This window comes from Zeugodacus cucurbitae, chromosome 3 (genome assembly GCF_028554725.1).
Source record: "Zeugodacus cucurbitae isolate PBARC_wt_2022May chromosome 3, idZeuCucr1.2, whole genome shotgun sequence".
Taxonomy (NCBI): domain Eukaryota; kingdom Metazoa; phylum Arthropoda; class Insecta; order Diptera; family Tephritidae; genus Zeugodacus; species Zeugodacus cucurbitae.
Window position 1 is genome coordinate 8,284,367 of NC_071668.1, and position 24,841 is coordinate 8,309,207.

Below are 24,841 nucleotides of genomic sequence, written 5' to 3' on the forward strand. Positions count from 1 at the left end.
TTCCTCAATTCTGGAGTACAACTCTTTTTTCGACCCTTATCTAACAGTTATTTTATTTGATATTGAATATTTAGTTAATATACAAATGATTTATGCAACTTACCGTAAGTTTTAGTGTTAAAATAATAAAAAATCCAATAAAAAAAATTGGTGTCCTTAATTATGTGACCAAGCACCATCACACTCAAAATACAATAAATTCATCAAACCGCCGAATTTTAGTAAAAGTGTCTAAATTTGTCACTCAAAAACGTGCAACATTTTTGAGCACAGTTATAATATACCGTTGCAATTTACAGTGGGTCTCTAGGCGAAAATTTAGTGCTAAAAACATTGAACTGAAACGCGTGTTTTACTCAACTTTATTTTGTCCCTAATTATGTGGCCACCAGTGTATATATATATATATATCGTACTGTTGTTATTACTTTTGCTTTTTTTATGCTGAGAACACTGGTCTTGTTTCCGATGAAAAGTGACACTAATTGGAGTTGGTCATCGCTGACGTTGGGCAAGGTCAGTGCTTAACGCTATGTTTATTAAAAGAAAACGAAAATAACTGAGTACATCTGCACGCACAGTGAACATGTGAACATATTTATTGCCAAGGGTTACTTAATTTTTTTTTCTTTCGTGCTCAAAGAAAGATCAAATAGTGTCAATTGAAAGAGTCAACTTAAGTGCGAAATGGATTGTCGATATGTGTATTACATATTTACTGTCACTTATGTATGGATGTGCGTACTTGTATATTTCTGTTTGCATAAATTTTAGAAAAAAAATTTTTTTTTCAACATTTTGCTCAAAGAAAAGTTTTTGCAAAAAATATAAAGCAGCTTATATTGAGCTTTTAAGCTTTGTGATGCTAATATAAGAATTTAAAATATTATATAGATATTTACATATGCAGTTAAAAACTATTTCGAAATCCTTAACAGTTCCCAACTAACGGCCGCTTCTACTTGATGACAACTGCACTTGCTCGCTTTGCAATTGTCACACAGAGCAGCTTTTTCATGTTGTCCCACTGAGCAAGTGAGCCAATATATAGAAATAGAGAAAGAAAAATGCGCAAAAAGCTTGCATTATGCCATGCTTGCCAAAAGCGCCCAACTCAGAGACCGCCAGTTAAGCCAGTGACCAACCGCGCAACACCAAACAGTTTGCATCGAACGGCGGCCGATGCAAGTTCAGTTTTAATTTTAAACCGATAAGCAAAGTGAACATACGCGGACATTTCTATATATGAATATATATTCTGATTCATTAAAGCCTCATTGTGTGTTGTGCAGAATTTAAGTGAGCGCAAACCTTTGAATATTTAAAACCAAAATAAAAACAGAGAAAAATAAAAATTACAAAAACAAATACGAAAGTGATTTATGGCACTTTTTTTTGTTTACTGCGAACATTTTTAAAAGCGAACGAAATTAAAGCGCAAAGCAAGAAAATTTTATTATTTTTCCTTACATACCTACATATACACGGACATTAGCCATTGCATTATGCCGTCTGACTGCCCGACTGTCTGCTTGTGGCTTCGTTACCCATTGGGGAAACCAGTAAAAGGCCCCCACATGCATTGCAACAAATCTAAAAAATCTTCGGCACTTCCACTTCCGCATTTTCATGCAACTGGCAGCAGACTTATGTACAGACATAAGCACATCTACTTAAATTTATATTTTTATTCACAAACTACAAATGTTGTTGCTGTGAAAACTACTTAGTGATTGTGTGTAACTATTGCAACAAGTTTAATGTTGCACAGTATGTCAACACAGTAATTGCGAATAGTACTATGTCGTAATGTTGTTAATAAGTGGTTTTCTATACAACGGAGATGACAAACAAATATTTTACATTCTATTATAAATAAATTTGCGGCTTTTACGCTTAAACTTAATTTTTTTTATGGCAAGAAATATTTTTTTGTATTTTTAAAATAAAATAAAAAAAATTTTAATAATTTTTAATTTTTTTTTTTGATTTTTTTCTTAAAAAAATACTTTTTTTATATATATTTTTAGTATTTTTAAAATTTTTTTTAATTTTTTATTTTTTTTTTAATATTTTTAAAATATTTTTTTTTTGAATTTTTTTTTTTTTAATTTTTTCCGTAAAAAATTAAAAAAAAAGTTAATTTAAAAATTCATAATAAGTAAATATTTTTTCTTTAAAAAGAATTATAAAAATCAAGCATTACTGCTTTGAGGATATGTTTGAAGGATTTCTTATGTTTATGATCCGTTTTTTTGTTATTCTAGTGTTTTTGTGGACTTCCAGTATTGAAAGAGCTCTATTAGTAGAATTTTTATAGTGTGTGCCTAATACGCGTTGCATCTTGAAAGCATATTTTGAATTTGCTTTTCAAAATCCAATCTTTATGCAAGAAATATTTTTATTATTAATAAAATTTAAAATTATTTTTTTTTATATATATTTTAATTTCTCAAAAAATATTTTTTATATTATTTTCTTTTAATTTTTTTTATTTTTTTTTATTCTTTTTAATATTTTTTAGATATTTTTTTAAATTTTTTTTTTGATTTTTTCCCTTTAAAATAAAAAAAAATTAATTAAATAATTTAAAATAAGTAAATATTTTTTCTTTAAAAAGTATCACAAAAATCAAACATTACTGATTTGAGGATATATTTGAAGGATTTCTTATGTTTATGATCCGTTTTTTTATTAATCAAGTATTTTTGAGGACTTCCAGTATTGAAAGAGCTTTATTAGTTGAATTTTTCTAGTGTGTCCTAATACTCGTTGCATCTTGGGAGCATATTTTGAATTTGCTTTTCAAAATCCAATCTTTGGGAGAGTTTATTACACGAAAGTTTACTAATGAAAATTTAGAAGCTGAAATTGTATAATATTTTGTTGCTTCAGTTATAGAGCAAATCTTACCAATAACAACCTTTAAACGCTATTTATTCATGTCTGGCCCTTTTGAACTATATTTTATTTACAAATCATCACTGAACTAGTTCACACTGCAAATACGTTAATAGAACTTCAGTTAAAAGCTCATACCGCCGCTACCTACTTTTCTCATAGCCCATTTTTTCTACTCTCCACAACAACAACAAATATTGAACAATTAACATACCGTTTTTGGGTAAACATTTGCAATAGCACAACACAGCAATTACTTGCAACACATCTAGGTATGCAATTATCATGTCGGCATATACAGTTGTTGCGCGAACACCAACGACAGTTGTTTGAGCTCCCCCTTCCACTTTTGTCTCAAACAGCAAGCAAGTGAGTGGCACCAACACTGGACTTTATGCGGGAAATGATTGCTAACTACGTTGCAACGCAAAAGTTTGACGGGTTTTCGCATGTCTAGTCACACTGACTGCTTGCCGCCAGTCACTCGCCGAAACGCATAAAATCGGATGCACAATTAAAGTGGCGGCGGTTTGCGCAAACCACAATCTAAGCATTCGCATTTTTGCATTTTTGCAACATTCAGCGTTTGCTACAACGCTGCATAAACGGGACTAAGTGTTGCAATTGCAACATGCAATAGTTGCTGACCGGTCTGTCGGACCAGTTTCTTTCTATAAGTTCTGCAGCAGTCTGGCGGTAGCTTGCGCAAACGAAAGTGAACGTGCGTCGATTTTTTTCTGGTTAAAAGCCACATTTTGCCGGCTGGAAAAAAACCGTAAACAAACATTGTCAGCCAGTAGTGTTTGTTGTTGTTATTTGTCTGTTTTTATTTTGTGTGTAATTTGTAATGTTAATTTGTATATGCTTGTGTATGTTTGTATGTTTTGTAGATTCAGTTAGACTAGGCGTAGACGAAGCCGCAAGAAACCATACAAACGTTAATCACGTGTGACTGCGCACCTTTGCAAGCCCCGCCGTATATAGTATACACAGTAGAGAGTGGAGGAGCGTAATAAAAAAATAATAAAAAAATAATAATAGTAATAAAAAAATAATAGAAAATTGCAACATGATTGAGCATGAAGTCATACAGTAAGTAAATGAGTGCACAATATTTTAAATATTTTATTTTGTTAAGCGATTATTGGTGAATATATAATATTTTAATACATATGTATATGAATATATAATTTGATATGAAAGATATTCAAAATTAATTTTAAATATTTCCATAAACATTTTTTTCAGAAATCCATTTTGTTAAGGTGTTAGGTGTAGTCAGAGACATGAACAAGTGAGAATTTTCAGTAATTTGTTTTTGCAGTAGTCTGCTTTACAGGCTTCAAAAAATCGTTTTTTTTTTGTTTTGTTTTAAATCTCTTCCAAAACTATCCAAGAATATGTCTTTAAAATTCCAGAGGCCAATTCGACATATTTTCGAAGCTAGAGCAGTTTTAGTGGCCGAGCGTCGAGCCGGTGCGAATGCTCTCCGAAAACTTTAAATCGCGTTTCCTCGAGTTTTCATTTTCACAAGTGTTAGAAAACGGTGCCGGCGATAGCAAAAATAATATATGTATATCCGATCGAAAAAAAAACCAAAGTGGTCTAGCTTCAGTATTAAATTATCTCCTATTTGAATTAGACAAAAGTAGTTGAAGTTGGACAAAAGTATTATTTAAACTACTTGTTTTGCAACTTAAAGTCAATTTTTTTTTCTTAAAAAAGTGAATTTTTTTTTTCAAATTTCGAAAAAATTTGGAATTTTATAACTTCTTCGGTATTTTTTTAGCTCATAAAGAAAAGAAACTTATAAAAATTAAAAAAAAAAATTGGTTCGTCTGCTTCAGATGCATCGCACGACCTCCATCACCGGCACCGATTTACAAGTGCAGACTCCAGGCGCTCCAGAAAAATACTTACAACTTTGAAAAAATTTCAATATTTTTTAATAATAAATATTGTTTTTTTAAGCCATAAATATAGTACACTATCGTCTTAAAATTCCGTTTACCGCAATCATTTCCTTCCCTTTCAAAAAAATGCTAAAAACACGCTTTTTTCGGCTTCTAAAGCAGGCTACGTTGCTTACAGCCTTAAGTCATGTTATTTTACAAAAGTAATAAGTAAAGTAATATGGCATTATTACACAACGAAAATTAAAAAAAAAAAAAATAATTTCCAATGTTATAGCTGTTTGTGTAGACACAGTTCCAAAACAAAAGGTCATAAGTATTTGGAGATGCATGTAAAATCAATTGGATAAGAAAAAATAGTTTGGTAATAGATAATCCTGGGACTGATTTTTTTTCAAAAATTAACAAAACGACGGGCTCAGGAAATTTTTTTCTAGATTTCCGGAAAAAAATCTACAGTTATTTGGTCTTAAAAAATTGAAATATTTTAAAAACGAAAAAAACTTCGATCAGGCCCAGGATTATTATGTATTCTAAAAGCTGTACAAATATCATTAAAATCTACTGAGCGGTTTTCGAGTTACAGTTGTCACCAGTTCAAAAAAAAAATACTTTTCAGAAAATTACAGTTAAAGTTTCACACTAGCGTTTTGAAGTGCCCGAACACTCTTTACTATTTGTCGAATAACTCGAAAAGTAATTATCGGATCAAATTTTCAGAGAATATTTTTAAGACATTACAACTTAAAATGGAAAATACGGAAAATTGATTTTTTTGAAAATCCTGACCCTTGAACATTTTTGTGTACAACAACAATAACAATTATTACTTCAAATTTAAAGAGTTTTAAAATTTAAAATATGTCAGTATACATATGTTTAAAAAAGTCTGTAGTGTTTCAGTAGTAGATTTGTCAAAACGTCTCTCAGAACTGGTGACGAAAAATAAATTAATTGAAATCACTTAATTTTGGCACCAGCATTTCTAAAAAGCTTGTAGTCACCTCAGCAGATTACTTTGCTATTCATTCATTAGTTTTTCATTATTTTTGGCATCAAAAGTGTTGAAGTAATGCCACAAATCGTTTTTTTTTTGCTTCAGACTGCAAACTATTGAAATTATCTCAAATATCTTGCAAATATCGGAAATCTTATGCAAGTCCCAGCTTTTTAATATCACAGTTGCATATCACAAATTTATAGTGCATTTTCACAATACAACAATTTTTATGATCGAAGCAAATAACAATAAAAATTTAGCCGGTTGCGAACACTAGACTACATAAATGCATGCTTAATATGCTTAAGTATATTTGCACACACTCTTACTCTTACCAATTTTGATTTAATTAAAATTACCAGCACGTTTTGGTTACATTTACTTCGCGTAAGCATTTACACACACACACAAACATATTTAGATATACAAACATTTGAACATTTGCTTATGCATTGCCATTAACCAAAGTAGGTAGCACTCATATTGAATTTGTTCCAAAAGTATACTAGCTTGAACTTGAGAGTATTATCTTTCAATTTAGCCAGGGTACTTAACACACTTTCGATTTTCATGCTAAATACTGCCTGCATTTATGTCGTCATGTGCAATTTTCCGCCAGTGTCGCATACAAATACACTAATTAAATTTGACAAATTATGCATTGCATTTATTAAGCACATAAAATGCAACGAAATATAAAGAAAAAAATATATTTTCATTGCTGCACATTTGCAGATTGTTATTAGGTTAATTGATTTTTAAACCATTAAATATATGTTTTTTTTCTGTGAAACCCTTGCGAATTGCAATATTTTCCATTAAACACTAATTGCACTTGTTGCAACATGATACCCGCAATTATTATTTGTTTATTTGTGTGCGTCAGCCGCTATTGTCAAAACACTTTTATCCTTACTTTTGTGCACTATGCATTATGACGTTGCTGTTGTTTACGTTTCGATTATATGGAAGTATGTATATTTAACGCCTTCTGGTCGGCAACAAGTGTCGCATTTGTAATGTGTGAGGAGGTGTGTTTGGATAAACACACATACATACATATAAGTATAAAGATTAATAGCTTGTGTGTAGCATTATTGCGGCCAGCAATGGCGTGACATGCAAGCGCATTGGCCCAGGGTATAAAAATGACCAGCAATTACTAGAAATGCTTACTCTATCGTATCGTACGCGACAACTTTTTACTTTTTTTAATGTTTTGCGGAGCTCAAATTGTGTTATTAGCTTAATCTGTTCAGTTTTAATTTTTTTCTGGCGAGCGCTGGTGACTTTTGCGAAATTCAACATTTTTTATTTACATTTAATTTATCAGGGCGACGAATGCTACTCGTTATTGTTTGAACTAGTTTAAATGCAAGAATGTCAGGATAATGAATTAATAAAATTTGAGTAAAGCGGCATTTGAATACTGAAAATAATTTTTAAAAATAATAACAATAACAAAATAGAAAAATAGAAAAATATAAAATAAAATAAAATGGCTCAGCTAGGCGTATGAGGAATATTAATGCCAAATAGGAAAAAATAAATCAAAAAAGCTACGAAACATTTATAAGGGTATTTAAATAAGAAAAGTTTTTAAAATACGACTCTTCTAGTAAATGAATAAAACATTATAAGTTAAAAAAAATATTAAAATTTTTTACTAAATTTTTTACAGCACAAATAAGACATCAAAACGTATAATGGACATTCTTCAGGACATAAGTGAATTCTTTGTGGTATTTGTAAAAATACTTTTAGAATTATTGCATAGACTTTTTGAAAAGTTAATGGCTAAGAAACTAAAGGATATTAGTGGTGAAATTATATTGGTGAGAATCGTGCAGTAAATAATTAAATACAGTTGAACTTCCCTAACTTGAATCGCCATAATATACAAAAAAACTTCGAGGTTAGGAGAACTTCTAGATATGGTACATAATTTGTATGAAATTTGACTTCTATTGCCAATCCAAGAGTTCGAGTTATAGAGAACTTCGAGTTATGGAAGTTCAATTGTATTTTATCATATAAGCAATAACAAAAACAATTTCAATTTAAATTTTTTTATTTATAAATAAACCATATAGATAACAGGCGCTGGACATGGCATTGGACGCGAATTGGCGCTGCATTATACCGCCTGGGGTAGTGTTGTTGTCTGTGTCGATATCAATGAGAAGAACAATGAGGAGACTTTGAAGAAAGCTAAAAGACTTATGCAAAATTCTGTTTATGCTTATACGTAGGTTAAACTGCTGATAAAAAATATCTGTAAGTAATTTAATTGTAAATAAAAACTCTCTCGTTATAGTTGCGATGTGTCGGATCGTGATGCGGTTTTGCAGCTAGCCGCCAAAGTTGAAGCTGAAGTTGGACGTGTCTCTGTGTTGGTGAATAATGTCGGTATCATGCCGACACATCCGCTGGAGCAACATACTGCTGAGGAGATAAGACGCGTATTCGATATAAATGTTTTATCACATTTCTGGACACTCGAAGCATTTCTGCCGCAAATGAAGCAACAGGGGCGTGGTCATATTATATGCATTTCGTCTATTGCCGGCATTGTTGGTCTGACCAATTTAGTGCCATATTGTGCAACGAAGTATGCGGTGCGTGGCATGATGGAGGCGTTACATGAGGAAATACGCGATGGGCCCTATAAGGATTTTGTAAATTTCAAAATTTGGAGATAATTATAATATTCTTTATGCAATTATTCAATTATTGCAGATAAATCTCACCATTGTTTACCCCTATATGACTAACACGGGTCTTTGCAAACGTCCAAAGGTAAAATTCCCCTCAATGCTCGGACTTTTGGACCCAAAGGAGGTTGCCAAACATATTGTGGAGGCACACCGTGCCAATATTAATGAAACTACAATACCTAGTAGCCTGCTACATGTCAATAATTGGTGTCGTTTGTTACCATTGCGTTGTGGTCTTTTACTCAAGGATTACATAGATAGCGGCGTTGAGTCAGATTTGTGAGATTTTGTTAGAAAAACAAAAAATTATAATAATAATGATAATGTTTTAATTGGTTTGTATTATAGTTTGTGGTTTATATATTGTAAGCTTTTTAAAAATGTATTTTATAAAGAAAAAATAAAATTCACTGATATTCGTTTCTAAAAAAAATAAAGACTTAAGAAATATATATAATTATTATGTTATACCATAAATTGAGAGATCGATTAAAGAACTTTTGTTCTCAGACATGTCAACAGTTATTTAAAAATTACGAAACCGTTTTTTTTAAACCTAAAAAAATACTTTAAAGATTTAATCGAACAACTTTATTTCACACGTTATCTTTATTGGATAAAGCTATTTTTTTGTGGATCGGCGTTATAGCAAATAAAAAGTTGTCCACATCTTTTTTTAATATGTGTTACCCTGCATTTTGGATGAACATTAACAACTCTGTAAAATGTGTCAAACACAATCAGCTGTGAATTGAAAACAAAATAAGGAAGATACAAAGATATAACGTCATTACTTCAACAATTTATTGTATATTTATCATCTCTTTGTTATTTTAAAAATAATTTTTTTTTTGTAAATCTAAAGTTTATGCTGTGTAACTTCGAATATGTCATGTGAAGTGAAAACGTTTGGAGAAATCCGTGATTTTCACAAAGTACAAGAATACTTTGGTTTGAGTCATGGTAAGATTCTACTCGTTATCGAATTCCCAAACAAATATCAATAAATTAAAATAAATATATTTTTAACATATCAAATATCTGCAATAACATTTTCAGACGAAAATTGGCTAAATGCAGTGAATTTCTCAATTTCACCCACGGGTGAGCTCATCGCTTTGGGGCAGGGTGAAAAATTGGCATTACTCTCATCCCAATGGGATAACAAAAGTCAAGTTAGTACTTATGTGCTGAGTTGGTGTGGTGAGCTCGACGATCCCAATCAAATTATTACATCATTACTGTGCCTGCCTATATATGGTAAGGGAGTTAGCGCTGGTGCCGAATGGACTTGTATTGCAATTGGACTTAACTCAGGCATGGTGTTATTTTACACCGACGCTGGCATAAAAATATTTTCACAAAGGTATATAGAAAAATCTTGAAATGTTTAAATAATACTTTAAGTACGTTTGTTTTGCAGTTATCATGATGATCCTGTGCTCTGCATTAAAGCTTATAGTCCGCCACGACATTCCGAAGCTGATTCTTTTGTATATATTACATACGATGAGTGTATGTGCATTATTAAAGGTGCCGAAGTGTTTCCGCTATTAGTTAATTTGCGCTTTAATTTTAATCGCACTTATGGTCGTAATGCGGCAAGTGACATGTCAGGACTGCCCGCAGCCGACTTGCTGCAGTTTCAAAAATTTAAATTTTCTAGCAAAAACGGCGCAATTATCAACGATGCCGCACTCACAGGTTCACGTTATGTTACCATGTATGATCATATCATCGAGCAGGCTGTTGGTATTGGCTGCTATGCCAAAATAAATACATCACCTGTACAACATTCGATGGTGGTCGGCGTGGGTGCTGAACCTTATATCGGTTTTTACTATGCAGAGGAAGGTTATCGCACCACAACATTAGGTGAAGTAGCAAGAGGTGTCATAGACTTAACATATCGTAGTGTTTGGGGTAAACTATTTGGCCAGCCAGAGAAGTCAAATGACGCGGCAGCCACACCTGCGCAAGAGTCGTTGATGCGTACTCGTTCTAAATTTTATGATGGCAAACGCGATGGTTATACAATTGCGCTTGCGCCAAACGGACAGCTTGCCGCCGTAACCGATAACTTAGATCGTGTTGTGCTGGTCGATCTGCAGCGCGGTGTATTGTTGCGTGTTTGGAAGGGATATCGTGATGCGCAATGTGCCTTTGTACCGGTTAAAGAACGTTCATTGAAAGGCGTAAAAACGGAACATCGTAAAGCGCTTTTCTTAGTTATTTATGCACCACGTTTGGGTTGTCTGGAGATATGGGCATTACAAAATGGGCCGCGTGTGGCGGCTTTCACGGTCACCAAGAGTGGACAATTAGCTTACAATACTCACGGGCTGATGGGTGCGTATTATAACTATTTATAATAAATTAAATTATGTATTTATTATTTTTATGAATTTCATTTTAGGTGTAACACCCGGTACTAAAGTAAAATCATCTACACCGAATTATTGCCTATTCCTCGACCCCAGCGATGCCAGTGTGAAAGAGGTGGTGATACCCTTTCATTTCGCACTAAGCGAAATAAACTCGAAAACATCACGTGACATACATTTGTTCCGACGTCTAAAGAATCTCTTACGTAATTTGGATAGTCCTGCCAACATCGAGGAAATTGTTAAAATTGCAGCTGATTTTCAAACGATTGAAGTACGTCAACAATGTTTGGACATGTTGAAGAAGAATAAGCAATTGAAACCGCAAATATTTCATAAAATTGTAAGCGCATTTGCAGATTCACTGCAGTCGGAAACTCTTGAGGACGCCGAAAGTGAAATGAGTGCGGAGCATGAAAATTTTAAGGTTATAGTTGAGAACTACCGACGCCTTACCGAGTTCTATTTAACCATAAAGCGACCTACTGAAGTCGAATTCGATGATTACCTGGAATTGGACGACTGCGATTTGGTGACTATCAACCAGATTATATTGTTGCTCGGCGACAAATGTGCACAACCGAGCCCCAATGACAGCAAAAATAGTACACAACTCAGCGGGAAAGTCACATTCCAGGAGCGATGTCAAGAAGATGGCGATTTTGTTGACTTTTTAAGCATATTTAAAGTGGATGTTAGTGATAAACTAACGTTATTACGTGAAAAAATCGATAGTTTTGGTTATATCAGTGGGCAACTGTTTAGAGAATTCTTTGAAAAAGGTCTATGCTTCGAAGAGCTGAAGGCAGCAATTGTTAAAGCGAAGTTACCAGCCGAAGAGGTGTTGATATTGGCGCTAAACTTTTGGATGGATAAACCCTTCAGCTACCAAAATTGGTAATCTAAATTAAATAATGCGTATTAAAGAATTCCAAACCATTTTGTTTCTGTTTCACAGTGATGAAGTTATTGCGGATATGTCACGTTTGGCAGCCATGATAAAAGCGATTTGCGAAGTTGCTGGCGATCGAGTTAACGACTACGCTTATAATGAGATTTCGCAATGGTGGCAGGATATACGAGAAATACTTTTAGAATGTCCCAAATCATTTGGTTTGCTAGCGGCAATCGTTTGTAAGTCCGTTGCAGCCAAATTACGCCGTGGATATAGAGAGGTACGCTAAATAGCATTTATACAACTTCAATATAATATCCAATTATTTTTTTTTAAATACTTAGGGTTCCTGTGACGAAGGTTCACAGACAGAGGAGGAAGATAAATGGGAGCAAATCTCACATGATCAAGCACAGTGGGGCTTATTCATAGGAAAACTGGAAGACATCTCAATACTGGGCGCCACGGTGGAGTAAGCGAACTTTGTTTATATTTATTTTTTTAATTTTTGTTTTTTATTTTTTGTTTTATATATTTATTGTTTTTTCTTTTTATATTTTTTTTTGTTTTTTATTTTTATTATTTTCTCTATATATTTTTATTTGTGTTTTTTTTGTTTTTTATTTTTTTATATATTTTTTTTATATATATTTTTTTTTAATTTTTTTTTTATTATTTTTATTATATATTTTGAAAAATAACTAAATTACTTTCCTTTCCCACAGGCATTCAATTGAAAGCAGCGCACCCGTTATGCCCGAACTGCCATATGAACCGCCAGATTGCAGCTTGAAATTCATTGTCAATGGTGGCAAAGGTATCGTCACTGATCTAACTGCCAAATGGTTAATTAATTCGCGTATACATCCAATGTGTGTTGTGGCAAGCGAGTCAAAAGTTGTAGAAAATAGCGCACAGGAAATCTGTGAGACACCGACAAACACAGAAGTGACTGAGGAAACTGAAGTTGCAACACCAACAGAAGGCGATTGTGGTGATCAAAAGCTAGCCAGCAGTCAAGATGCTGCAGATGCCGCAGTTGATCCAGTGCTTAAGAAGCTACTGCTCTTACGCGAACACTTTCCTTTCAGTTTGGAATCGGGCATGCTACTCAGTCTCATGTCGTGGCAGTATATGGTGCATTGGAGCAAAAACCTGCCCCGCTTGGAGTATATGCGTGCATCGCTCGCTTGCATGCAGCAATTCAAACCGGAAGATTACGCGCTCAAGCATGGTATCTGTTGTATGCTTTGGAATGCCACCTTGAAGTATCCGCTGCAATCGACTATGAAGCTTATACAAAAGGCTGGACGCCTGCCGAAAGATAAAATGTGCCAACAGGACATTGAAATGTCTGCAGCGCTGGTGCCCAACTTCCTAGAATTGTGTTTACAATTTTTAGAACATTTCATGACATCGTTGGATCATTGCAGTCGTGAATTGAAGTTCGAGGAATCGTTAACCGAGGGCCCGCTGCCCTTACAGTATCTTGCATTGCAACAACACAATGCCATTGACGAATTACTGCAGCTGCATTTCGAGCTCTGCGCCGTCTTGCATTTGATTGCCTCATTGCAGTTGAAAATACCTAAACCGATTACAAACGTTTTCGATGCCATGGCAAATAAGGCACTCTTCAGTGATATCAACAAGGAATTGTCCTATGAACTGCCAGAACCTGATTTAGTGCTGCAACAACAACGTGAGCATTTTCTATGCAAGGCCATTATTGCCTCAATGGATTTGATACGCGAAGATCTGCAAGATTTGTACACACAAGAGCACATGGAGTTCATGGCGAAGATTATGGACTTGGCCGAACGTTGGAAGTTGAAGAAGACAGCGCTTATACGGCAGCAAGTAAGTTAAAATCAAAAATAAAAAATAATACAAAAATACTACTTATTTTATGCATTCTAGGCTGTGGAAATGTACGCTCATTCTTACGATGCTCAAGGTGAGGAGCTGCTGAAACAGCTACGGGACGATGAACATGTTGCACGTCTGCTACTTGAAGTGGCTGGTAAGCGTTTGAATTTAATTGCAAGCAGATCACGTGATGCCTACTTGAAAATAGCTTCGGTGGGTCAACAGCTACTACATTACCTCGATAGACTGGTAAGTACAATCAAAATTGTATAGCTTCATGCTTTAATCTTAAATTCTCCGAAATATTATTAGCGTGATTCACCCGGCGGTACAGTGCAAATAACTGCCTCCGAAGCAAACGAAATAAATATAGTTGATCTATCGAAATTGGTGACGCATTGCTTCGATTTACTCTCACAGAAGGAGCCAACTAAATATGTACATATTGCCGGTCAAATGTTTGACGCGTGTTCTATATTGCAAGATTAGTTAAGTACATCCTAAGTATATGAATAATGCACAATTATTTCGTTATTTAAATAAGTAGATATTAAGATATATACGTTTGTGTGGTATGACATGTAATTATGATAGTTAAATTCTTCTTTTTTTATTTTATAAAAAAATCACAAAAATAGATTAACAAAGTCGTTTAAAATGTTACCAAAATTTTCATAAAGCATGCTTTTTGATACACTCCACACACATAAACACAATGCTCAAGAGTCACGCTTCCTTTGTCCTGGCCGATCCTTCTTATTTGGATCGTAGAATTCCATATAGTCTTCATTGTTAATGCGCCGTATTGCCGGCGGTGTGGGTGGACGTTCAATATCATTGGCTTCGTGTATTTTCAAATGTGTAAATACCGGTATATACGATAGTGATGTATCCAAATCGATGCGTTGCTCTGTAGCGCTTTTGCCGGGCAAATTAAAGTATTTGCCCAGTATCGGTTCCTTCAACGGCTTGCCATACATACGCGCAGTGGCCTCCGCTTCGACAGCTTCTTCATCATCAACCGCTTTTGGATCGAAGGGCACTGGGCGTCTGTCCTCTTGTATGCCCGTGATTACCTTTGAATGATAAAATGGCAATTGAAGGCAGTTTGCGAGTTATTACGAGTATGTGTATATAATAGTTATAAACTTAGATTGCAGCGAAATTTAGTATGTTTTTGTTTTTTACATGATTATTTTTTTATTAATTTGTTAATTATTTTGATCACTCCTTTATTTTCAATTTTCAGTGCGTCCCTCATATATTTATCACATCACTAAGGCTTCAAAACTGTTTTGAATTGACAGACGAAGCAGAAATATTTTCATATTTTCCGTTTCCCAGCTCTTCCTACGTTACAAAACCTAAAAAATTATTGCCTAACCTTCTATTCTTAGGCAGCATTCATAAACACCACCCTGTAGTTGCTTGCGTTTCCGCAACATAACGGCATTTAGCAAATGTCAAATAAAGCGCCAGTATTGGTGTGTGTTTGTCCGCAATCGTACGAGAAAAATAAGAATTTTTCAATTGTTGTGAAAAAGATGTAATTTCTCTCGTGAAATTAAATAAAAAGTGTTTAAAGTGCTTAATAAATGTTTAAATATTATCAAAGAAGAAAGTGTATAAGCAAGCAAGTCAATTTGTAACGTTGCGTCAGTTAATAGCCCGTGGCTAGTGCTAGCAGTTGAAATGCATGTACAAAAGCAAAAGTTATTGTCAAATATCAAGATCAAAGTGAGAAGTTTAGTTAAAATGAAAGTAAAAATGAAATATTTGTGTAATTAGAATGTGTTTAGTGTATATTTGTTAATATAAAGTTGCTATGGAAAATATATGCATAAGTAAATGCAAGCCATGCAATTCTAATAAGCAAATAAGCATACATGTGTATGCATGTCTATTCATGGGTGTAGCTGCCAGAAGGTGGCTTTGAATTAGTGCAAGTGAGTGTAGTGTTTCAAGAAAATCTAAGTGGTTTTAATTGTTATATTAAATATAACATATAAATATATATAATTCTGTATCAAATATAAGCAAAGTTTATGGCTCACAGTTGAAAATGGATTAATTGAAGTAGGTAAGTGCTTTCAAAATGTATATATTCTTATAATTATTTTTACGAAATATTGCTTTTGTATATTTTTTTATCACAAAGCACCATGAAATTAATGAAACAATTAGAATATGACCCTTATTTAGAGTAACAAGACAGAAACACTTACTTTCATTCACGTTTACCATATGTAATGGAAAATTATACTACTACTACTATGTTTGAAGTTTCATAGAAATTGAAATGCATAACGGTTAACTAACTGATTTTTATAACTTTAGTTTATAAAATGATTATTTAATTTCCTTAGTAATGAAAGGATGCACTTATTTTATAAAAAAAGGTTATATGCTTATTTATACATTTATTTAAAGCTTTGCCTGTAGCATAACTTTTTAATTTTTAACCCATAACTTAAAAAAAAACAATGTTTTTTTAATTAAAATAATTACCTTCATTGTTGTGGAGCTTGCCACTTTCTTAATATCGGGCGGCATGCGATAACGTTGATCCTCCTCCACAGACTCAAACGGTGTCAACTTGAGCCAGGGTAAAGGTGTACCCAAAGTACCCAAATAGCGACCACCTAGAGACCAAAGGCGACAAGAACAATCGTGACTGCCGCTGTTAACGAAAAAAATTTAAATTAAAATAGTGAATTAGTCAACTACAAAGTGAAAAATAGAAATTGTACAAACAAAACTTACGTTAACAATATTTTCGGCGTATTTATATAGACTATCGAATTGACCGCTTTCATGTGCGCTTTATATGAACTCAATAGCACCGGCTCGGGTTGATTTCTAACTATACGCTTGGAGCGTGTCAAAAAGCGTTCCTTGCGCAAAAATATAAATTGCAAGCGCAGTAGTGGCATACAAACGTGCTGCTTCTCGCTCTCCGGTATGCTGGCATAACGCAAGTCATGCAATAAATAGTAAATTACTTAGTAAGAATATTGAAAGTTTCTTATTTGGTATGTGGGTGATGCAACAGGTATCGCTAATTTATGTGGCATGCCACATGCGACAAGTCACAATTCAAATGTAAATACATACATATTTATAATAACCAAATCATAAACCACAAAAGTCGTAAAAACGTCAACAGTTGTTTACAAGTGTCTTACATTTTGACATGATTGTAAAACTATGGCTTGTATGCACGTACATATATACATATGTATGTTTCAAGGAATAAATTTGAATATTACATTTATTTACTGGTACGCTCGTTTGCCATTTACTAAATTCCTTCAGAGTGGAACTAACTTCTTGTTAAATTAAACACGCAAACCAAAGTTTACCAAATGATATGCAATTTACTTTATGAATATTCTTGATTATGTATTGTTGTATGTAAAACTTGTAACCTACATTCGCTTATTGAGATAGCTTGTCTCACTGACTCCCACGAAATTTCCTCAAGCAGTTGTGGTATACGGAAAATAATGAATATTTTCATAAATGGATTTTTTCTTTCAATTTGGGTAGAAAGCAAGTTCAAAGATTATTTAATGAAGCCAAAAATTATAAAAAAAAACATAAGTTAAAAAAAAATTTTCTTGATAATAATTTTTGGTAATAATTTCATGCCTAGCTCCTTTCCTATAAAAAATTTCACAAACCCCAGATTTTCCCAGCCTTGTTCGGTTTTTCTCGATTAATATCCTGCGTAAAGATGTTCCGTACTTTAATCTTCACTGATGATTTTTATAAAAAAAGTGATTTACAAAAAAAAGTTAAAATAATTTTTTTACAAAAATAAATAAATAAGATGGTGACAATATGTCTAAATAATCTGACTCGTGACTCTAAAGAGTAAGTGATGGCACACAAACATTTAATAAAGTTAACCGTGAAGTAAAAGTGATCCGTACGCTTACCAAAAGTTGACGACATGCCAAATCTTAATATAACCAAACGCTGTGCCCGTAAAGAGATAACGATTCTTCCGATCCGTTGCCATAGTTAGCACACAGTCACCAGTGCGATGACTGGAATTGAACTCTTTGAGATAACCGCCGCGCTGATGGTGTGAATACACCTGAATTACGCCCGTGTCGAGAGCGACGAAAACGCTGCCTACAAATACATTTACGGTTATTAACGGTGTTGCCGTTTTGCATACGTAAACCTACCATGCTCCTTTGTCATTGGACGTGTCTGTAGAAAGAGTACAGCCTGCACGGATATGGGTCTGGTGGAACGCAACGATACTGCATAGGCCAAATCATCACGATCATCAGCGTCCGAAAAGGTGCGATCAAATGAAGTGGGTTTTTTGTTCATTTGCGTCTCCAACCGAAATATGCCATCCGAAATGGATTTACGCACATAACGTGAAATGCTTAAATGCTGTGAGGCACGTCTGCCAGAGCCATCGCCCTCGGAATCTCTGTGCTTCAGCTAGTAATGAATTGTGCAAAAGAGAATTGCTTTTAGTATCAAGAAAACAGTATTCATAATCAAGAAAGCAACAAGCGTTGTACCTCAATGAAACGCGCTGGATCAGCTACACTATAGCGACGATATGGCTGACCGGTTTCAAGTTTCCAAAATATTAACTCGCCAGAGTAAGTGGCAGTTACGACACCTTCACCCAACTTTACGTCGGCACAAGTGATATCGTCGTTATGGAATTTGGTCCATTTCTTTGGATCACCATATTCACGACCTTCAACGTCATTGAATTCCGTAACTTGTTGATCCCAACCAACTGCTAATATCCTATTGTATAAAATAATATAATTTTAATGAAGATATGTCACATACAAATAATAAATTTTAAAAAATTCACCGTTATTTACACACCTCTCAACGACCCAAATTACAGCCGTCACTTCATGCTCTGGTTTTATGCTCATATTCCGCATACAGACTGCATTATTATAATTCCATATTTTCAACGAACCATCACGTGCTCCAGTCAATAGAAATTGCTCCAAAGGATCAAAACATGCGGCCGTTATTTCAATATCAATTGTTTCACCATATTCCATTTTTGTGTGACAGCTCTTCATAATAATTTTACGACGTCCGGTCCAGGGATCCCAAACTATTATATAACTATCTAAGCCACAAGTGACCACATTGCGAAATAGACCATTGTAGAGCACGACTGAGACGGGGGCTGCATGTGTATTGCCATCGGTCAGATCAACCCGTATGCGTGCGCAACATTTTATGCTGATTAGCTTGCGACCACCAACCAACAGATCACGTGACAACGGATGATACAAATAACTCAAATCTGTTTCGGATGACAAAATACGCACTAAATCGCCAAATGTCTGCAGCAGTGTGTACTCAGTCATGTGCCAGATTTTTATAATTTTATGATAATCGACGCTGTAAATTTTTTTCTCCTCCGATTGCACGAAGATGTAGACTATACCGCCATTATGACCAGTCAGTATACCAGATGGCTTACTTGAAATGTAGACATCCCAGACACGCACAAACGTATCGGGTCCACCAGTGACGACGATATTATTTTTCTCAGCGACAAAGAATGTCGAAACGCCCTGAATGAGATACGAAACGATTAACATACAATAATGTAAAGTTATTAACAGTTACTAACCATTGGTATGCGGAAATATATTTTGTCTTCACCGTAAGCTATAATTAAACCAGGACAGCGTGCGCGATACTTCTTCGCATTGCGATATTCTGCAGCCACGAAAAGCGAATTCAGGCGGATCGAAAAGAAAAGGTGCTGTATAAGCTCGCTGTGTATATTTGGATATTCACGTACACTCATTAAAGGCAGTTTACCCTATATTTGCAAAACGAATGATGCAATACTCAGTTATGAATATACATTGATATGTGTTCAGCAACGGAACTTGCCTTAAGCACATCGGACCAGAAGAGCTCTACGAGTGCGGCACCGGGTTTACTTTGAAATGGTCCACGTAGAAATGGTGTGAATTCCAAAATTCTTACATTTCCACCGAAATCACCGAGTACCAAACGCGAATTGGTCTTCCCCTTCGGATGGAAACTGTACGACATGCAGCAGACGGCAAATGGTAAACTCCGTATCACAATGCGTAGCGTAAATGTCGAGGCTACGGTCTCGTGAAAACGTAGTTCGCGTTCAGTGGAGGCAGTGCAAACAATACTAACGTCGGATAGTGCTTGTACTTGCAGTATCCATGTAGCCATTTTGAGATTGACTTGAATTTTGTAAAACAACAAATTTAATATTTCGATTATTTGCTTAATTTTTTTAATGTATGCAAAATACTGCATAAAGCATCGTTTGGCTAAACGATTACTCCCACCCGTTTATATGTTGCCTCAAGAAAACACCATATTTGATCAGTAATTTCAACAATCTTCGATAACTTACTACTCTTGGAGACACCTGTGCGTAACGGTTCAAGCGTATTGGACCAAAAACGTATTTGTCCCTCTCGACTGGCTGTTATCCACATGCCACATGCCTCAGGCGAATCTTCCAGCGCACCATTTAATTGATTGTTCAGTTCTTCCTCCTCAACTTCATCTCCCCGTACACGCAATAAACTTATGGAGCAAATTGGTGAACGATGCTCTGACTTTTTGACAACAGGCGCTGTTGATATTGGCAATATGAGCGCCTCTTTTTGTGTGCTCGGATCGTCTTCTTGAAAACCAAATATCAAATAAGATATCAGCTCGTTCCAATCACACAAAAAATCACGATTCTGATTGATTTTAAGGAAGAGGCGATTATATTCAATATCCGTGAATTTTATATTGAGATTGTCAAAAACTTCGCGTAGTTCTTTGAGGTTGAGCTTTTGCAATGGATGTGAAATGAATTTGTGGCGTATATATTCGATATCCTCCGCTTTGAGCCATTCATGTAGACGCTCTGGACGTTCAATACTAATGGAATGACCAGTCGAAACGGTTTGGTAGTCGATATCTTCATCGACGAGCGAGTCATTTTTGCTAGACATTACGAAAATATATTTATCTCCTCTTTTTTTGTAATTGCTTTGTTTGTGTTCCGATAAAAATTTTCAATGCGGCACAGAATGAAATATATTCAAATGATTTTTATGAAATAAATTTCTATTACCACTCCAATCACTACTTGAGTCGTTTTCTTTGTGAGCACAGTAAATTTTTAAATTTTAAAATAATAAATACACAATTTTTTGTTATTCACTCATCTTAAGCTAAAATTTTATTTTTCAATAGTAAAATAAACATTTTTATGCAACTACTTAACTATAATAAGCCATTTACAGGCAACGCATTATTAGTTCATTTATCGCTTCACCTCGATCGCCATACTCGCCGCCTCGTTTAAATGACACGGAAACTTTGTTTTTCCAACCATCGCGTGGACTAGAAAGCTGTTATAAACGATGTCGTTAATATTTTTACTAATGCAAATTCATTTTTTGTAATATGCTCACCAAAAAACTGTTCAGAAAGGCTTTTACAGCATCGAAGTTGGGGCCTACTGTGTAAATTTCGTGTATGATATCTTCCAAACAAATTATGCCTTTGTCGCCAAGATGTTGCTCTATCAGAGCGTTAGATTGTATAGGTGTCTTTTTGCCATCGATACGCGCAAAACCTCTTTTAAATAGCAATTCACGTATTGTGTTTAGTGATGGATAACCATAGACTACGAAAGGTTCTATAACTTTAAGCAACACTTGGGTTTCCTTATCATTCCGCAGAAATACAGCATAGTGACGTGTAGACAGTTGCAATGTATTTAAAATTTTATTTGTGGTGTCATCGAAAACCTTTTTGCTGTAAACGAAAATATATTAGTGAAACTCTGCTATAATATAGAGATTATCTTTTAAATTACCCAGCGTGTCTCATAACCAACAGCAATTTTTCATTTGTCTTCTGTGGTTCTTTGAAATCCACTATGTTGCCTCGGCGTATTGTTTGCTTGATACGTTTTGCTGTACGCTCTGCTTTAATAAAATTCATCACAAACGATTCTGGGCGTCGGAATTTGTGATGTCTTTTCGCTCCTGCAACTCTCTTAGTTTTCAAAGCTTTCTTCTGTTCCAAGGTAGCTTTGTCTTGGAGTATGCGGCGTTTACGCTGCGCCAATATAGACACAGTTTTGCCTGGCAGCTTATTAGGCACTGCATATCTGCAAATGAAAGGAAATAGCAAAATAAATATATATTTCAAAACACAACACGCATGCACTTACTTGTCCGACATTTTAATGTATTAAATAAAAAGTATTTACTGGTTGAATATACAAAATACGCAGTGCACAAATTTTGTAAACACGTGTGGCAAAAGTAGAAGCGAAAAAAAGAACAAATAACAGAGACTTTTGACAGAAACCAATGACTTTAATGCTATTCACAATAGTTTTGAAATGTTGATTTCTATAGTGAATAAGTCACAATTTGAACAGCTGTTTTTAATTGTTATAATTTTCATTCAATATACATATTTAAGTGAAATTTTTTGGTGCATTAAACTCGTATACATATTGTAGCATCAAAATAGCATAAAATACAAAATGATTTTACTTGAACAGTATGAACAGCAATATGCGGTGTTAATCGCGGAAATCACATCTGAAATTGCACAACTAAAACAGTTGAAAGGAGGTGAGCATAGTGTAAATGCATTCTAAAACGTAAATTTATTACGTTTACATATTCCTTACAGCGGAAAGACGCGATCTGAGTTCCAAAATAGATGGAAGTCTTGCTGAAGCGCATGAACTGTTAGAACAAATGACTTTAGAAATACGCGATATAGACGCAGCATTACGCCCAAGTTTCCAAAATAAAGTCAGTTGCGCACAAGTCGAATTGAAAAGGCTACAAAATGATTATCGTAATGCTAAAGAAGCGCAGCAGAAACAACATATGACGGTTTTAGAGATGGGTGGTGGCGACTGTGACTATTACGATGATGTATCCATAGGCAATGATCAGCGGCAACATTTATTAGAAAATTCGGAACGTATAGAACGCACGGGCAATCGTTTAGCTGACGGATATCGTGTGGCGTTAGAAACAGAAGCTTTGGGTGCACATGTACTTAATGATTTAAGTCATCAACGTGAAGTTTTGCAGGGTGCACGTTCACGTTTGCGGGAAACTAATGCGGATTTGGGACGTGCTTCAAGAACACTGAACACCATGATGTTACGCGCTTTGCGAGAGAAGGCTGTATTATATGTAGTTGGTGTGTGTTTTGTGGTCGCTGTAGGTGTGAGTCTTTACTTGACATTTTCATCAAGTGCTCCTACAGCAAAGTAAGATTTCTAAGACAATAATTATAGTTGTTAATTGTTTTTACTTTAGACAATATTATATGTATTTATTTATATATTCGATTTCTTTGTTATACATTCCTCTCGGTTTAACATAATTTGTAACTACTTGAAGTGTAAAAAGTATGCTGAAAGAGTGAACGGAAAATAGTAAAGCTTTAAATTAAATAATTAAAATATTTCAATGTTGTTATAAGATATCTTTATTACGTTTTTTTATTGATTTCAAAATTAAGCTGTGACTACATTTAGTTTCTATTCTTATGAGTATTTGGGTTAGACTAGGTTCCATATTTCACAAGAACCCAGTCCAAGTATTATTCTGTTAATAATATTCGCATATAATTAATTAATTATACTTTTGTATAAAAAAAAATAGTTTTCTTATCCTCAGTCAATCCAATTAGGCAAGCATTTCATTTCTTTTACGCTTGGTATTCGATACTATTCCGTCAAACTTCCCAGATGTTAAAAGTTTCTTCCAAAAGTTGAAAATCCAAAGAATGTTGGACGGATTACAACAAAAATATAAGCTAATATTAAATGCAGGTTATGTTTAGTTGTTGTGACATTACAAGTTGTTGTGACTGTCTTTAAATTTGTGAGTTTTCGAAAAGTGACACAAAATTTAAATTATTACAAACTGTAACATATAAGTTGTTTTTGTTTTTATATAAAAAATATAAATAATTTTTAACACCAATAAATAAATAAATAACTAAATATACAGAAGCGCAGAAGACTTCTAACACCCACTTCTAACCATTATATGAAGTTCGTTCTTACTTCTCTTTAACCGAACTCCACATTCCCCATTTGCTAGCAAATACACTGTGAATTTTCTTCGCTCGTCTCAGCTTCAGCTGCCGAGTCAATTTTGAAGCTGTGCTGTTCCAATGCTTGCAGTTCCATTTTAGAGCGATTAGCATCCACCAGTATACGAGATATATCACGAAACATTTCCTCAACACCATCCGGTGTTTTGCAAGATGTTTTATAAGTAGCACTAATTAAACTGTGGCACTGTTCGCAAAATGCTTCTACTTCGGCATCGCTCACTTGTGGTTCACGCTCGGCCAAATCACTCTTATTGCCACAAATGAATATTTTTGCATTTTCGGCATAGGTGACAATGTCCAATAAGTGTTGTGACAATGAATGAAATGAGGCGGCATTATCCATGGCGAATACGAGTATGGCACCTTCAGCGAATTTGTAATAAGACGATGTTACAGATGCAACACGTTCCATGCCGCCTGTGTCCCATAATTGTAGCTTGTTTTCATAGAAGTATACAAAATACATATGTATTTTTGGTTTTGTACAAATAATATGTGGCTTACCTTGATTTGTTTATCACCCACAGTGTAGTCACGGTCTATATGATCCAAACCCAATGTTGATTTGCGATCTGTGTCTGTTACTGTTGTTATAAGTGTTGGAAAATCATTGTGTTTGTGTGCCAAAGATAATTACAAGTGTTTATTTTTCATTCCAGCGTATTATACAATTATGCCTACAAACCAAATGTGTTGTTGGTGAAGCGACGAAATAATGAACTTTTTCCCACACCATAATCGCCGCAAAGTATCACCTTTTGTTTAGGTATGCGTACCGTAGCCATGGTAGCCGAAACTCTTATCTATAGCTTCCGCCAGAAGCCAGACAATAATAATTTTGCTTAGTTGTAGTTTTGTGACTGCACCTGTGAAAATGTATTAATTTTTCTTTTACCAATTAACTACATAAAGCTACCACTTGTTTAGGAAACTGTGATGCTTTTTCGTCTCAAGAGACTCATTCACAATTGCATTTTCATATCAGTGTGAACAGT

The 24,841-nt window shown here is 34.5% G+C and overlaps 6 protein-coding genes across 7 annotated transcripts; 3 read left to right on the forward strand and 3 right to left on the reverse strand.

The window, feature by feature from the left end:
- Positions 1–1,138: 1,138 nt before the first annotated feature.
- On the forward strand, positions 1,139–8,988 carry LOC105215267 (epidermal retinol dehydrogenase 2). 2 transcript variants are annotated; one of them, XM_011189090.3, is made up of 6 exons: positions 1,139–1,299; positions 3,792–3,993; positions 7,496–7,649; positions 7,908–8,062; positions 8,132–8,492; positions 8,554–8,988. In XM_011189090.3, exons 2-6 carry the CDS (start codon positions 3,971–3,973, stop codon positions 8,812–8,814), a joined length of 954 nt encoding a protein of 317 aa, XP_011187392.2. In that variant the 5' UTR covers positions 1,139–1,299; positions 3,792–3,970; the 3' UTR covers positions 8,815–8,988. The 2 variants fall into 2 exon arrangements, with proteins under 2 accessions (XP_011187392.2, XP_054084022.1); XM_054228047.1 differs by lacking the exons at positions 1,139–1,299; positions 3,792–3,993 and adding an exon at positions 7,182–7,392.
- A 289-nt stretch (positions 8,989–9,277) lies between these two features.
- LOC105215268 (rab3 GTPase-activating protein non-catalytic subunit) lies at positions 9,278–14,551 on the forward strand. The gene is made up of 9 exons (XM_011189091.3): positions 9,278–9,494; positions 9,591–9,897; positions 9,955–10,880; positions 10,948–11,812; positions 11,874–12,090; positions 12,155–12,282; positions 12,536–13,670; positions 13,731–13,928; positions 13,992–14,551. Exons 1-9 carry the CDS (start codon positions 9,419–9,421, stop codon positions 14,166–14,168), a joined length of 4,029 nt encoding a protein of 1,342 aa, XP_011187393.2. The 5' UTR covers positions 9,278–9,418; the 3' UTR covers positions 14,169–14,551.
- On the reverse strand, positions 14,399–20,820 carry LOC105215269 (WD repeat-containing protein on Y chromosome). Its single transcript, XM_011189093.3, has 10 exons — positions 20,095–20,820; positions 19,590–19,918; positions 19,321–19,515; positions 18,549–19,261; positions 18,227–18,464; positions 17,876–18,143; positions 17,621–17,819; positions 16,443–16,643; positions 16,188–16,359; positions 14,399–14,755 (listed from the first exon to the last, which is right to left on the reverse strand). Exons 1-10 carry the CDS (start codon positions 20,687–20,689, stop codon positions 14,399–14,401), a joined length of 3,267 nt encoding a protein of 1,088 aa, XP_011187395.2. The 5' UTR covers positions 20,690–20,820.
- Positions 20,821–20,869: 49 nt separating this feature from the next.
- Positions 20,870–22,079, reverse strand: LOC105215270 (uncharacterized). The gene is made up of 4 exons (XM_011189094.3): positions 21,922–22,079; positions 21,562–21,858; positions 21,155–21,500; positions 20,870–21,091 (listed from the first exon to the last, which is right to left on the reverse strand). Exons 1-4 carry the CDS (start codon positions 21,930–21,932, stop codon positions 20,978–20,980), a joined length of 768 nt encoding a protein of 255 aa, XP_011187396.1. The 5' UTR covers positions 21,933–22,079; the 3' UTR covers positions 20,870–20,977.
- Positions 22,080–22,116: 37 nt separating this feature from the next.
- Positions 22,117–23,175, forward strand: LOC105215273 (vesicle transport through interaction with t-SNAREs homolog 1A). The gene is made up of 2 exons (XM_011189096.3): positions 22,117–22,333; positions 22,395–23,175. Exons 1-2 carry the CDS (start codon positions 22,243–22,245, stop codon positions 22,991–22,993), a joined length of 690 nt encoding a protein of 229 aa, XP_011187398.1. The 5' UTR covers positions 22,117–22,242; the 3' UTR covers positions 22,994–23,175.
- Positions 23,176–23,660: 485 nt separating this feature from the next.
- On the reverse strand, positions 23,661–24,802 carry LOC105215271 (ras-related protein Rab-19). Its single transcript, XM_011189095.3, has 3 exons — positions 24,532–24,802; positions 24,351–24,430; positions 23,661–24,282 (listed from the first exon to the last, which is right to left on the reverse strand). The coding sequence occupies exons 1-3, from the start codon at positions 24,629–24,631 to the stop codon at positions 23,827–23,829; spliced, it is 636 nt and encodes a 211-aa protein (XP_011187397.2). The 5' UTR covers positions 24,632–24,802; the 3' UTR covers positions 23,661–23,826.
- Positions 24,803–24,841: the final 39 nt, after the last annotated feature.

Coding starts and splice junctions, on each gene's coding strand:
- LOC105215267 (XM_011189090.3), top strand. CDS start 3,971: ATGATTGAGCATGAAGTCATACA. Junction 8,063..8,131: donor AATTCTGTTTATGCTTATAC/GTAGGTTAAACT, acceptor CTCTCGTTATAG/TTGCGATGTGTCGGATCGTG. Junction 8,493..8,553: donor ATGGGCCCTATAAGGATTTT/GTAAATTTCAAA, acceptor CAATTATTGCAG/ATAAATCTCACCATTGTTTA.
- LOC105215268 (XM_011189091.3), top strand. CDS start 9,419: ATGTCATGTGAAGTGAAAACGTTTGGAGAAATCCGTGATTTTCACAAA. Junction 10,881..10,947: donor CAATACTCACGGGCTGATGG/GTGCGTATTATA, acceptor ATTTCATTTTAG/GTGTAACACCCGGTACTAAA. Junction 12,091..12,154: donor TACGCCGTGGATATAGAGAG/GTACGCTAAATA, acceptor TTAAATACTTAG/GGTTCCTGTGACGAAGGTTC.
- LOC105215269 (XM_011189093.3), bottom strand. CDS start 20,689: ATGTCTAGCAAAAATGACTCGCTCGTCGATGAAGATATCGACTACCAA. Junction 18,144..18,226: donor ATCCAGCGCGTTTCATTGAG/GTACAACGCTTG, acceptor ATTCATTACTAG/CTGAAGCACAGAGATTCCGA. Junction 14,756..16,187: donor CAAGCTCCACAACAATGAAG/GTAATTATTTTA, acceptor TATCATTCAAAG/GTAATCACGGGCATACAAGA.
- LOC105215270 (XM_011189094.3), bottom strand. Junction 21,501..21,561: donor TTGGTTATGAGACACGCTGG/GTAATTTAAAAG, acceptor TTTCGTTTACAG/CAAAAAGGTTTTCGATGACA. Junction 21,092..21,154: donor CCTTTCTGAACAGTTTTTTG/GTGAGCATATTA, acceptor CGTTTATAACAG/CTTTCTAGTCCACGCGATGG.
- LOC105215273 (XM_011189096.3), top strand. CDS start 22,243: ATGATTTTACTTGAACAGTATGAACAGCAATATGCGGTGTTAATCGCG. Junction 22,334..22,394: donor ACTAAAACAGTTGAAAGGAG/GTGAGCATAGTG, acceptor TATTCCTTACAG/CGGAAAGACGCGATCTGAGT.
- LOC105215271 (XM_011189095.3), bottom strand. CDS start 24,631: ATGGCTACGGTACGCATACCTAAACAAAAGGTGATACTTTGCGGCGAT. Junction 24,431..24,531: donor CTTCACCAACAACACATTTG/GTTTGTAGGCAT, acceptor TTATAACAACAG/TAACAGACACAGATCGCAAA. Junction 24,283..24,350: donor TGGGTGATAAACAAATCAAG/GTAAGCCACATA, acceptor TATGAAAACAAG/CTACAATTATGGGACACAGG.